The 14,734-nt window shown below is 34.0% G+C and overlaps 1 protein-coding gene across 1 annotated transcript in view; it reads left to right on the top strand.

Moving 5' to 3' along the window:
- Positions 1 to 451: 451 nt before the first annotated feature.
- The window catches only part of exex (motor neuron and pancreas homeobox extra-extra), a 40,344-nt gene continuing 26,061 nt past the window's right edge, over positions 452 to 14,734 (top strand). The window contains exons 1-2 of the mRNA XM_088257025.1: positions 452 to 1,386; positions 4,089 to 4,274. Of these exons, the coding sequence (XP_088113151.1) occupies positions 579 to 1,386; positions 4,089 to 4,274 (994 nt within the window). The 5' untranslated portion in view covers positions 452 to 578. The remainder of the gene's footprint in view (positions 1,387 to 4,088; positions 4,275 to 14,734) is intronic.

Genomic DNA, 14,734 nt, shown 5'->3' on the forward strand with positions numbered 1-14,734 from the left:
GTATGGAAATCGTTATTTTTATTTGATATTATTATTCTTTTTTTATTTCATTAAAAGATAAGTATTTGTGTTTTTTATTGTTTACAAAAATACTTCAATTTCATACTACTTCTACGAGCCTAAGCGGCTCATTATTCGAAATAGCTATCAAATTGTAGTAGAGATACCAAGAAACTCTGACTCAAGACGGCTGTCCAAATTTAAAACACAGTAAGGGACATTTTTTGTAGTAGTTTTTTTTCATTTATGGACTAAGTAGACTCTACTTAGCCCAAAAATGCAAAAAAAAACCTAATACAAAAAAATGTCCCTCACTGTGTTTTAAATTTGGACAGCCGAAGAGTCCGCGACACTAACCGCGGGACCACAACCCGATCACGTTATAAAGTCATCAACGTAAGTTTTAGTAATAAAGTTTAAAATTGAATTATTTTGAATATTTTGTTAGTAGTTTTTAGATAAGTGAATAATATTAAAAATTAGAATAGAAAAAAAACTGAAAAAATGAAAAAATGAAAAACTCTTGTCGAGTAATGAAGTGAAAAGTTTGCTAATAATAAAAAAAAACAAACAAAATAATGTCTACAATTGAATCGCCAATAAAGAATATAATAGTGAAAAACCAATTTGAAAACGCGAAACTGTACAATAATCTAAGTGATAAAGTGGCCGAAGACAGCGAGGAAGAAAGGGATATATACAAAGAAGAAAGAATAGTTGATAGCATGAACAGAGGTGTCGGATCCAAATTGCAACAGTACCAAGGGACGTGTTTCGGCGAAGAAAGAGAGATGGCGCCCTCTGGCAGTCCAAAAATCATAGAAGAAGAAAACACAATCATCAACAGACATCAAAACAACATCAGCAACACCAAGAAATCATTCTGCATCGAAGCTCTTTTGGCCAAAAACAACGCACCAGACCCTGCATCTCCTCATTTCAACAACCTGTTTCACCAACAACAACAAACCCTGCAGGAAAAGATGTCGCAACAGAAATACTTGGCCATCATTCATCATCACCAACAGCTAAACAGCATGCCTCAGTTCCAACCAGGGCAAGAGTTCTTCACCCAACAGTTTCCGAATCAACCAAGCGAGCTAATATCTCCTGAAATGAAGCTCCAGACTCAAAGCTTCAGGAGTCAAGACCCTGAAGTAGACAGGGATTTCGAGCAGGATAACTTCGAGAGGCAGATTGCCTCCAACACCATTGATAGGTACGAAAGAGAGAGCGGGAATTCTGGAGCCAGGAGTCCAGCCAGTTCCCGTAGGAGTGCTTCGCCTGGAGAGGGGTCGGAAGACCATAGATCCGGTGGGAGTTATAGTCCACCCATATCACCTGGAGTCGAGATGGAAACGCAGGAATACCCTGATCAGCGAACGGGTGAGTAACGAACATTTTTAAAAAAATTCTCAATATTATTCATATTAACACTTTGTGGTTAGTCATTTTTACTTATTTATTTTTTTACAAAAATGTTAATAATATAAGTATATAACCACTCACCGAGATTTTTTATGTCTTCCGGTTTCGAGACGTACCCGTCTCTTCGTCAGGACAATCATTACCACAGCATGACGCTGTTAAAACATGCACTATAATTAAACATATTAATGAATCAATTTACATACTCGTGGGATGAAAGGAGTGGGCGGGGTTCGAATTGGATACTACGAATCCTGCTTAACCGATGTTGAATCAAACAATGGACTATAAGTAAAATTTATTTGGTTGTTATTTTATTAATTATTTTATTTTTTATTTTAAGGAATAACCTGCAAAGCCTCTATTAGAGGCTTGTTTGTAGGTAGGATAGTAAGGATAGGGAAGGTAAATGTGAAAAGTACATCACAAACACCCAGACCAATTGAAAATAAATAGTTTTGAATTTATTTTGCACTTGGCGGGAGGTAACCCGCGACGCCAGTTACGCAGTCGAGTGTCTACCCAACTTTTTGTATTTTCTGTATTTTTTTCCCTTTATTAACGGCTGTAGCTTATTTGTACATAATACATCGCGCACTCCTTTCAACAACGTCATAAATCAAAAACCTTGATTTTGCAGGAGATCGTTAAAAGTTTAAAAATATGATTTTCCACACATGTCTAAAATAGTGTAGGTATTCCATAATCTGTCAAAAGGATATAGCTGTAGGCTCAATACATGTAGGTATTAAAAATAAACATATGTACTAAAAATAAATATCAAGCCACTTACTTAGAAATACATGTATTAAATTTATTATTAGATTAAAAAGAAAAAAATTTTGGCTTTTCCACTTTTTTATTTGACCAGCGACCGGGTTTCGTCGTTACCGACATCATCAGACTGGTCTGGTGATGATAACCAGTCTGATGATGTCGGTAACGACGAAACCCGGTCGCTGGTCAAAAAAAAGTGGAAAAGCTAAAAATATTGGTTTTAATCCAATAATAAATTAAAAATGCAATTCCATCACGAAGTGTCAGTGAATAATATAAATCTATTAAAAACATGTATTAAAAATAAATATCAAGCCACTAATTGAACTTTTTACTGTGCAACGGATCTTTTTAGGTAAAACTTGAATGCTTTTTCTCCATTTGAAAAATATTAAGTGAATTTAAAAAGATAATTAAACAATACATTTTCTTCATAATGCAAAAACAACATTTTCTGCCCCGTAGCGGGTAAATATTAAGTTAAAAATATGCCGCTTTTACTGGGATATAGTACATTTTCTAGGCATTCCGAAAACATGCACAAGTGAAAATTGACGATTTTTGATAAATGACGTTGTTGAAAGAAGTGAGCGATGTCTCAAATTAATACAATTTTTTGGCTATTTGGATAAAGAATATCTCGGTAAAGGAAAGAGATGGAGCAAAATCTGTGATTGTATATGGTAGAGGCCAGTTATAAGAATGCTTTAAGCCGTATTGAGCCAAACAGCCGCAACTTGAGTTACGGCTAGTTGCCTTTACACATTAGTGTCATTACAGTAAAATATTTGACGGTTTCGGTGTTTCTGGTTAGGGCATATATTTTTATCATTTACAGTAACAAGGGACCGTCTAAAATATATTTTTTTCAATTTTGTAGGTATATGTTAATCTGATCAAATAGTTTTCTCCTAACACTCAATTTTATTAAACTTAGTAAACAATGCAATCCGTCTCTGTAGTGTAATGGTCAGCACGCTTGGCTACCGTTCTGGAGGTCCCAGGTTCGATTCCCAGGGGGGTCAAATAAAAATAATAAATATATAAAGAGATATTTTCACTCCAATATTTATACAATATATACCTTGGACTGGTACCTGAAGCGGAGGGCTGATCGCCTTTCCTTCATGTGTTAACGATCAAGATAACACTGCGTTTATATGATGGAGTGCCCTATGCACCATTGGGGTGCGGGTAAGGGTTTGAAGAAACAAAGCAATTGATTATAATGCAAATAAATATAACTTATTTCTTTCACTCTAATATTTATTCAATGTTACCCTGGACTGGTGCCTAAAGTGGAGGGCTGATCACCTTTCCTTCGTGTGTTAACGATCAAGATAACACTGTGTTTATATAATGCAGTGCCATATGCACCATTGGGCTGCAAATAAGGGTTTGAAAAATGTTTGAGGAAATGTATGAATGTTGAAGAGGCGAAGAATGTTTGCGAAAACATAATGTTGTGGCGTTCCATTCTCTCTGCTTACCACTGCGGGGAAGTGGCGTGATGGTTAGTTAGTTAGTTATATAAATATACCACATAAAATACTGATAATACTTAATAACGTGATTATTGACTAAAATCTCTGATAGTTTGTTTTGTGATCGTTCACGAGTTTTTTTTTAATTACCTAACGTCCAAGTGACTCTGAGATCTAGCTACGGCTTATGCAACACCGTTCATCATGTCCCTACTCAGGCTTCAACTTTATAAGTTTCATAGCCTATGCCTACTCGTGAGTGGATTTACTCTTTATGTTTAATATTACTACAATTTCATGTAATTCATGAGTGAAAATTCTAGGCAAAAACACTCGCTGATCGATCGTGATCGTTCACGAGAAAATCGGCCAATGCTAACGACACTTTTCCCGCCGCAGGCCTGATCCCGCGTCCGGGGCTTCTGGCACGGGGGCCCCTGCTGTTGCCGTACTCAGCGCCCCCGCCCCCCGCGCTGCAGTACCCCCCGCACGCCGCGCACCCTGCGCAGCACCCCGTGCACCACGCGCAGATGCAGTGGCTGGCGCGCGCGGGCCTCTTCTACCACCGGCTGCCGGACCTGACAGGTAGGAGGGCCTCATAATACCAATGCTGAATATTTGAGACCTCATTACACCAATGCTGAATATTCAAGAGCTCATTACACCAGAACTAAATACTTAAAAGCTAATTACACCAATACCTACTTAATATTCAAGACCTCATTACACCAATACCTACCTAATATTCAAGACCTCACTACGCCAATACTAAATATTTAAGAGCTCATTATACCAATACTAAATATTCAAGACCTCATAACACCAATTTTCAGTTTTGGTGCTATCGGGTCTTAAATATTCAAGACCTGGTACAATACTAAATATTCGAAGCTTTGTAACACCAAAATTGAATAATCACGACCTGATAACACCAATTCAAGACCCCATAACACCAAATCTAAATATTCAAGACCTGATAATACCAAAACTTTATATTCGAGAACTGATAATACCAAAATTGCTTCCAAGAATTTGAGTAGTGTGGTTGTCAATAATGGGTAGAATTGGTGAATGTTACACGTGTGTAAAGTGATCACTTAGACCAGCTTATGACGGTCGTCAGCCCCGTAAATGTGCAGACCTCCATATTCTCCTTCATCTTTGATGAGATGTCAAAAAATGATAAACCAAAAGTAAATATTCATTTTGCTGTTCACGACATTTTGAGTGTGTCCAAAACCTTGTTCATAAATCTTAGGTTTATTCACTATTCTGCGTATTCGTGTGAAAAATAAAAGCGTTAAAATACCTGTAATATTTCAATTGTTTTCATATATCAGTATTCTGAAAACGTATTCGTATCATAAATAAAATCGTTCAATCATAAATAAAATTATTTTCATATATCAGTATTCTGAAAACGTATTCGTATCATAAATAAAAACGTATTCGTATCATAAAAGACATTCGTTTGATAATGCCCTAACAAGGCGAAACAATTGTCACAATATATTTTTTTGTTAATAAAATACAACTTAGTAGACTCAAAAAATCTGTGTTTGATTTAAAATTAATACATAAATTAAAATGGAGTTCTACAAATTAAACGCCAAGTCAATAAATAAATAAACGCCAAGTCAATAAATACTTGTATTCTGTTTTTTTTTGCATTCTATGTTCGGTATTCGGTTTTCAAATATTTAAATTGACTCTTTTTTTCTTTTTCTCTCCCGGATATGACTTACCGTACTTGCCGAGCAGACATGAACTGCCATTGGCTCTCCGACCCAACAGGTATTTATCGAATTTTGATATATTTATATAATAAAATGATAAAATGTAATAAAAAAATAATCGATTAAAAAATTAGTCAGATCACTTGACCGATGGCAATTGTTGTAGTCGATGAAATCGTGAGACGGTTTAGCTTTCGCGTTTAAGGCCCAGTATTCGTTAAATCGCAACAATTTTTTTTCTAAACCTAGGTAACATTTAACGTCATTGAATTTTTTTCTTAAACACAGTTTTTGTATTAAAAAATAAGTTGAAATAAGGTCTTCGAAGTAAATATGTGATGAATGTAAAGAGTTATTGAAAGGTTAGGAGATAAAAAATTTAAAAATATTTTTTCAATATAAGTATATTCTAAAAAAACAAAATTTACAGGATTCGGACCTCACACACTAATAAAAGAGTTTCCGCTCAATAAAAAGCTTCTTTTCTTCTCACCAATAGATGTCTCTAGTGAAGTTCTAGTGATTCAATAACAATGTTTAAAAAAAAACTAACAAATAAAACTGAAAACTAAACTGAAATAATAAAAATGATAATGATATTTTCTGGCGTTTCTCATGTATGTGATTATAATCCAGTATTCGGACCTTTCATACTAATAAAAGAGTTTCCGCTCAGTAAAAAGTTTCTTTTCATCCCACCAATAGATGTCTCTAGTGAAGTTCTAGTGATTCAAGAACAGTGTTTCAAAATTGGTTCATATGTATATAGAACTTCCAACGTTTTGAGTAGTGTAGTTGTCAATAATGAGTAGAATTGGTGAATGTTACACGTGTGTAAAGTGATCACTTAAACCAGCCTATGACGGTCGTCAGCCCCGGAAATGCCCAGACTTCCATATTCTTTTTTTAATCAATGTTTTACTTAGTAAATACCACTATTTCTTAGAATCTACTGTGACACGTGTTTCGATGCATTCTGCATCATTTTCAAACACCGTATGTACTAAGTAAAACATTAATTAAAAATGGATAGATTTTACCACAAAGTGACTGCCGAATCAATGAATGAAATTCCATATTCTTCTTTATCTTTGACGAGATGTCAAAAATAATATGAAAAATTTATTATTTTATTAAAACCCTTATCCGCACCCCAATGGTGCATAGGGCACTGCTTCATATAAATGCAGTGTTATCTTGATCGTTTACGCATGAAGGAAAGGTGATCGGCCCTCCACTTCAGGTACCAGTCCAAGGTAAAATTGAATAAATATTACAGTGAAAAAATCACTTATATTTATTTGACCCCCCCTGGGAATCGAACCCGGGACCTCCAGAACGGTAGCCGAGCATGCTGACCATTACACTACGGAGGCGGACAAAATTGGAGATAAACCAGATTTGTGAACAAGTATTTGGACACACTCAAAATGTTATAAAAAAATCAAATATAAATTTTAAAAAAATTGAGCGTGAAGACAAGTGAAGCCCTGAGCGGGGCCGAGCGCATTCTGAGTTGAACGGTTGAAATCTAAGCCTTTATTTGTAATATCGCTCACTCCTTTCGAGAACGTCATAAATCAAAATTCGTCAATTTTCAGTTGAGCATATTTTCGGAATGCCCAGAAAATGTACTATATCCCAGAAAAAGAGGCATATTTTAAACTTAATATTTACCCGCTACATGGCAGAAAGTGTTGTTTTTGCATTTTGAAGAAAAGGTATTGTTTAATTATTTTTTGAAATAAACTAAATATTTTTCAAATGGAGAAAAAATCTTTAGGTTTTACCTAAAAAGATCTGTTGCACAGTAAAAAGTTCAATAAGTGGCTAGATATTTATTTTTAAAACATTGTATTTTATTTTTAAACTTTAAAAACGGTCTCCTGAAAAATCAAGTTTTTTGATTTATGACGTTCTTGAAAGGAGTGGGCGATATGTAATTTGTAATAATGTAATAAGATGAAATAAATATTATAAATAAATAAAAACTAACAAATGGGCCAGTGAAGCATTGCATTTTATTGCATTAGGGTGGCTGCATTTTTCCCTAATAAATTGGAAGCAAACATAACACACTACAGTGTTGGCACTTGCGATTATAGTGTGGCCACCCCATGGGACTAGTCGAGCCACTTTGTATTATTAGCCGAATTGATATTCACCCCAATTCCTATGACCAAAAGACGTCTTCAAAATGTGATACTAATAAAATCAAAAAGTTAAAGTATATAAGATAAAGTATTTTATTTAATTTTTTATTTACACAAAAAGTATACATTTAATTAAATATTTTTTTTAACATATTTAAAAAAAAAAAACAGAGACCCACCAAGCCACCTTGTGTGTCTTGTCGGTGGAGATCTTTTTACATACATTTTTATTGTTTTTATATACTTGTATTTTAACTTATATACATACAAAAAATAGATAAAAAATTAGAATATAAACTATTTTACAATTTTCATATTTTTCCCTTTGTTCCATATTTTATTATGACCTCCAACCTCCGTCGGCAACAAATTGAAAATGTTCGGAACGATATATTGCAGTGTTAGACTCCCATATTTATTTTATTTTCGACATCTCATCAAAGATGAAGAAGAATATGGAAGTCTGGGCATTTACGGGGCTGACGACTGGCACAGGCTGGTTTAAGTTATCACTTTACACACGTGTATTCACCAATTCTACCCATTATTGACAACCACATAACTCAAATTCTTGGAAGTTCTATATATATATATATATGAACCAATTTGGAAACCTTGTTCTTGAATCACTAGAACTTCACTAGAGACATCTATTGGTGAGATGTAAAGAAGCTTTTTACCAAGCAGAAACTCTTATATTAGTATGTGAGGTCCAAACCCTGGATTATAATCACACACATGAGAAATGCCAGAAAATACCATTTTCATTTTTATTATTAAGCTTATAATTTGACCAGATAATATTATTAATAACCATATTTTTATTGTTAATTCTTGGGACTATCAAACCTTCATTGTGTGTAAATCGTGTATCATTATTGTGTACTAGAACTAGTTAAGTACTTATTTATATAGTTTGGGTACTTATTTATAAGGCTAACGACCTATCATTGGCTGGAGTAAGTACATTAATAAATAAAAATACGTTTTAAAATATCAGACTCAAAATACACGCGTTGCTCTGTAGAACAAAGAAATGACACTTATGTTTATCAAATCTGTAACGCCTCCATCTTGGATTTTCTCTGTCACACACTGCTTTGCCGGCGGAATCATCAAAATTAAAAATAAAATAAATCGATTAGAAACTAAATAGTTTCTATTTCATCTGTGCAAGTGTTTAGTCGGGACCCAGCGCTGACACCACCCCTAACACTTAGCGCACTGCACTGCCGACGCCACCCTTCGAGGAATGATTGCCCATGACCAGTTTCACCGCATATAATTGTCAGGGCGTTAAATGGCTCTACCCTCGGTGTGAACGCATTCAGGATCATGCTAGGACACTGCGCCGATTAAAAATACACTAATACAAGTTTTGTTTTGTTTTAAGGTAGCATAAATTATTTTTGGCGTTCTGTATATTCTTTGCGAAAATATAAAGAATATCCATTCGGACAAAAATAGTTTATACGATTCAAAGAAAACTTGTATAAAATATGGAAATGAACCATATATTATTTGTTTGAAGCAAATTTATTACCACAGGGATAATCTAACGAACATTTTGAAAGGTCGAGTAGTTTTGTAAAAAAACAAGATGCTGTGGCTCAGTCTAGTTAAAAGAAAAATAAATAAAATGGAATGTACACATTCCTAATATGAAATTAATTTTTTCTAAATTTCACAAATATCTTATGTTACCTACCTACATTAGTGTCTTGTCTACATTTATTTTCGTAATTTATTTTTAGCATGGTAAAACACATAAAGGCATATTAATTTCTTTTATATCTCCCGTCTTGGTAAACGCAAGTTCCCGAAAGAACGTGGATTGTGTTCGATATTTATAGAAAATGACTCCTCTAACGTAGACACTTTGAATGTAGGTAAACACAAACACAAACACAAACACAAACACAAACACAAACACAAACACAAACACAAACACAAACACAAACACAAACACAAACACAAACACAAACACAAACACAAACACAAACACAAACACAAACACAAACACAAACACAAACACAAACACAAACACAAACACAAACACAAACACAAACACAAACACAAACACAAACACAAACACAAACACAAACACAAACACAAACACAAACACAAACACAAACACAAACACAAACACAAACACAAACACAAACACAAACACAAACACAAACACAAACACAAACACAAACACAAACACAACCACAAACACAAACACAAAAACAAACACACACAAACAAAAAACAAACACAAACACAAACACAAACACAAACACAAACACAAACACAAACACAAACACAAACACAAACACAAACACAAACAGAAACACAAACACAAACACAAACACAAAAAAAACACACACAAACACCGACACAAACACACACATACACAAACACAAAAACAAACACACACACAAACACTGACACAAACACACACAAACACAAACACAAACACAAACACAAACACAAACACAAACACAAACACAAACACAAACACAAACACAAACACAAACACAAACAGAAACACAAACACAAACAAAAACACAAACACAAACACAAACACAAACACAAAAATAAACACAAACACAAACACAAACACAAAAACAAACACACACAAACACCGACATAAACACACACATACACAAACACCGACACAAACACACATACGAGGAAATAATATATCAGCGCATGATTCCTATCAAATTATTAAATTAATTAGATTTAAAATTTCATAATGCATATAATATAATTTTTTTTTTTTTAATAATCACTATAAATATTTTATTATAACTATAATGTCTGCCGATTTCGAAGGTAATTGCTTTTTTTCGGGACTTAATAAAGTTATATTAAAAACTAACTAACCATCACGCCGCTTCCCCGCAGGGGTAGACAGAGAGAGTGGAACGCCATACCACTCTGTCTTTGCAAACAGTCTTCGCCTCTTCCACATTCATGCATGTCCTCATACGTACCCGCCTATTGTTACGACTCCTAACCTGACCACTTTCAAGTATTTGGCATACCTGATCGTGCCATGTTATTCTCGGTCTTCCTCTGCTTCTTTTTCCAATTACATTCGCCTCACGAATTTGTTTTACCGTTCTTTCCTCACTCATTCATTCTACATGTCCAAACCATCTCAACACACCTTTCTTAATTTTATCGATTAAGCTTATCTCAGCTATATAATATTGACTTATATTTATTAAGTTATATTATATATATAAATATTTCATAACGAAATGGAAAATATAAAGTTTTTACTTCAAATATGAATAATAAAAAATATATAACGCCTTTTCCATCGACGCAGTGGTCCGCTTCAGGCAGGGTTGTCGCACAGCAACAATTGATGCACCTTGCCCCCGACACTCGGCCGGGGGCGCTCCCCTCGGGTGCTAATTTGCACCAATTTCACGACATATGCGCAGGCGCAGAGCTTAATCCACCCTCGCCCGGAGCGGATAATGCAGCACACATAAATAATAACAAATACATACATTTAACTAATTGCCACGGTCGAGATGAATGTGACGAAGAGCGCTGGTAATAGATGGTTGACAAACAAGATAATGCCGGTGATAGTTAGTTTACTATTTTACAAACTAGGCAGAGAGGATGGAACGCCACACTCTTCTGTCCTGACATACACTCCTCGCTTCCTTCACGTCCATACATCTAGTCATAGATGATTACGTAGACTTTTGACATTCATCACATCGACATCACATCGAAAAATTTAGGTTCTGATTGATCTGATCGTGACGTCTTTTTCGGCCGTCCTCGTTCTGTTTTCCGGCTCGCATTCGCCACATCGCTCACTCCTTTCAAGAACGTCATAAATAAAAAAAACATGATTTTTTAGGAGAATTTTTATAAAGTTTAAAAATATAATACAATGTATTAAAAATAAATATCAAGCCACTTATTGAACTTTTTACTCTGTAACAGATCTTTTTAGGAGAAACCTTAAGGTTTTTTCTCCATTTGAAAATATTTAGTATATTTAAAAAAAATACTTAACACTTTCTACCCTGTAGCGGGTAAATATTAAGTTTAAAATATGCCTCTTTTGCTGGGATATGGTACATTTTCTAGACATTCCGAAAACATGCACAACTGAAAATTCTCGTTTTTTTATTTATGACGTTATTGAAAGGAGTGAGCGATATATGCTTTCTTAGTCATTCTCTCGTTATCCATTCGCTCCACATGTCTATACCATCTCAAAGCACTATTCTCAATCTTTTCAATTATACCTAGTTCAGCCGAATTCTTATCTTCAAAGTTACTGAAGGGACAATCTGTCAAAGAGCCTGATTTAAAACGACCTCAATGAATTACTGCAGCTAAGTATGACGGCGCAATAAATCCCATAACGCATAATATAATGGTGTTTTTAATGGGGGAGGCAGCCCCATACAATTAGCGTAAAACCAGTATTATTTAGGGGATGGTCGCGAGAACATCGCTTTGGCCAAATTGCGAAATATGTCGAAAATTAATCTATGGAGTCCTTTTTGGTATTACGAGGGCTGTTCAAGTACTATGTGGAAAAAAAAAAAAAAAAAAAAACAAAATGTACTTTCACAAAATTTTCAGTGTGTACAAATTTCGAGTGTGTTAAAAAACTGCACACATAGAAAAGGATCTCTTCTTAATAAAAGCTTTTCTCAATCCAACTAAACGATTTTATTTATCACTCTAATACATTTTTTACCATGGACCGGTCCATGAAGCGCAGGAGTCATCACCTAGCTTGTAAGTGATGATCAAGATAACATTGCGTCAATGCGATGCAGTGCCCTATGCACCACTGGTTTTATATTTAATTTACTTCTTTAGTTTAGCTTATATTACACTAATATAAGCTAACTATATTTACACTTAATTGACATAATATATATATATATATATATATATATATATATATATATATATATATATATATATATATATATATATATATATATATTTATATATATATATATATATATATATATATATATATAAATATATATATATATATATAATATATATATATATATATATATATATATATATATATATATATATATATATATATATATATATATATATATATATATATATAAATATAAATATATATATATATATATATATATATTTATATATATATATATATATATATATATATATATATATATATATATATATATATATATATATATATATATAAATATATATATATATATATATATATATGTAATAAAATGCCTAGGTACCTACTTTAATTACAAAGCAACACATTGTTTATTTTATTATTTACACCCAATTTACAAAGAAAAATACTACCACGTTATATATATTTATATATATATATATATATATATATATATATATATATATATATATATATATATATATATATATATATATATATATATATATATATATATATATATATATATATATATACATATATATATATATATACATGAGTGAAATTATATTTCCTTTTTTCGTATAGACTTAAAAAAAAATTACATGGATTTAATCGTCAAAATAATTTAAAATCATACGTCTATAAAGACCCCCCTCAGGCAGTAAAAATCTAATAGATAACAAAAATATTTACACTTAGTTAATGCCATTCGCCACCTGTTCACATTGTCCCGCGCACACTTGCATTCGCCCGTTTCCATTCACCCCACTCGCTTGTCTCCAATGACCCCACACGTCCCTACCAATGTACCGATCCACCCTACATAATCCCTAATGACTGCCAATTATAAATATAAACATTCTACAATTCGTTTATTATTCAAACACTAGCCCTTGGGGCCGCAATTAATTGGGCACCCTTCGGATTCGATCCGTGTGTTTATTTGTGGGGGCAGCGTTCAAGAAATTCACAGTTATTTTCGCTTGTTTCGCCTCATTAGAGCGCTATTACATCATTTTTTTTTGACCAATCGACCATCATTCCGCTAGCCCGAATAGGTAAGTAGAAAGAATAGAATGCCACACCAATCTGCCTTTGCAAAACAATATTCGCCTTTACCGCATTCATGCATCTCCTCTTACATCTTCTTCTTTAACTTCCAACCCTTATCCGCACCCCAATGGTGCATAGGGCACTGCATCATATAAACGCAGCGTTATCTTGGTCGTTAACAAATGAAGGAGAGGTGATCAGCTCCTCGCTTCAGGTACCAGTCCAGGGTAATATTGAATAAATATTAGAGTGAAAACATCATTTATATTTATTTGCCCCCCCCCCCTGGGAATAGAACCCGGGACCTCCAGAACAGTAGCCGAGCGTGCTGACCATTACACTACGGAGACGGACTAAACATACCCGCGGATTTTTTCGACTCCTGACCTGACCACGCTCAAGTATTTTAAATACTTGGTCATGCCAAGTTGTCTTCGGTCTTGCTCTGCTCCTGTTTTCTACTACGTTCGCTTCATAAATTAATTTTCCTGTTCATTTTACACTCTCTTCAAACATCTATCATGCATCGCTCGAATGGTGATATAAGGAAAGAATGCAAGGCTGAGATGGTTTGGCCATGTGAATCGAACGAAGAAAGAATAGCAAAACAAATTTATGAGGCGAAAATGGTTCGTAATGGAAGCAGAAGAAGACCGATGTAAACTTGGCATTATCAAGTATTAAAAAATATTTATTCTTATTATTCTTATTATGAGTAGATGCATTTATGTTGATGAGACATATATTGATGCACAGATTGATGTGGCGTTCTATTCTCTACGTCTATCACTGCGGGCAGAGGCGTAGTTGTTACTTTGAAAGTTTTTTTTTTTAAATATACAAATAGACAAATCCAATAAAACTGAAGAAATACGAATGAAATAATATCTACTAGAAAAAATTGTTGACGCCTCCGTAGTGTAATGGTCAGCATGCTCGGCTACCGTTCTGGAGGTCCCGGGTTCAATTCCAAGGGGGGTCAAATAAATATAAGTGATTTTTTCACTGTAATATTTATTCCATATTACCCTGGACTGGTACCTGAAGCGGAGGGCTGATCACCTTTCCTTCATGTGTTAACGATCAAGTTAACACTGCGTTTGTATACTGCAGTGCCCTATGCACCATTGGGGTGCGGATAAGGGTTTGAATGAAATGAAAAAGAAAA

The sequence above is a fragment of the Brachycentrus maculatus genome, unplaced genomic scaffold (genome assembly GCF_059751285.1).
Source record: "Brachycentrus maculatus isolate JH-2025_06_01 unplaced genomic scaffold, ASM5975128v1 h1tg000070l, whole genome shotgun sequence".
Classification (NCBI taxonomy): Eukaryota; Metazoa; Arthropoda; class Insecta; order Trichoptera; family Brachycentridae; genus Brachycentrus; species Brachycentrus maculatus.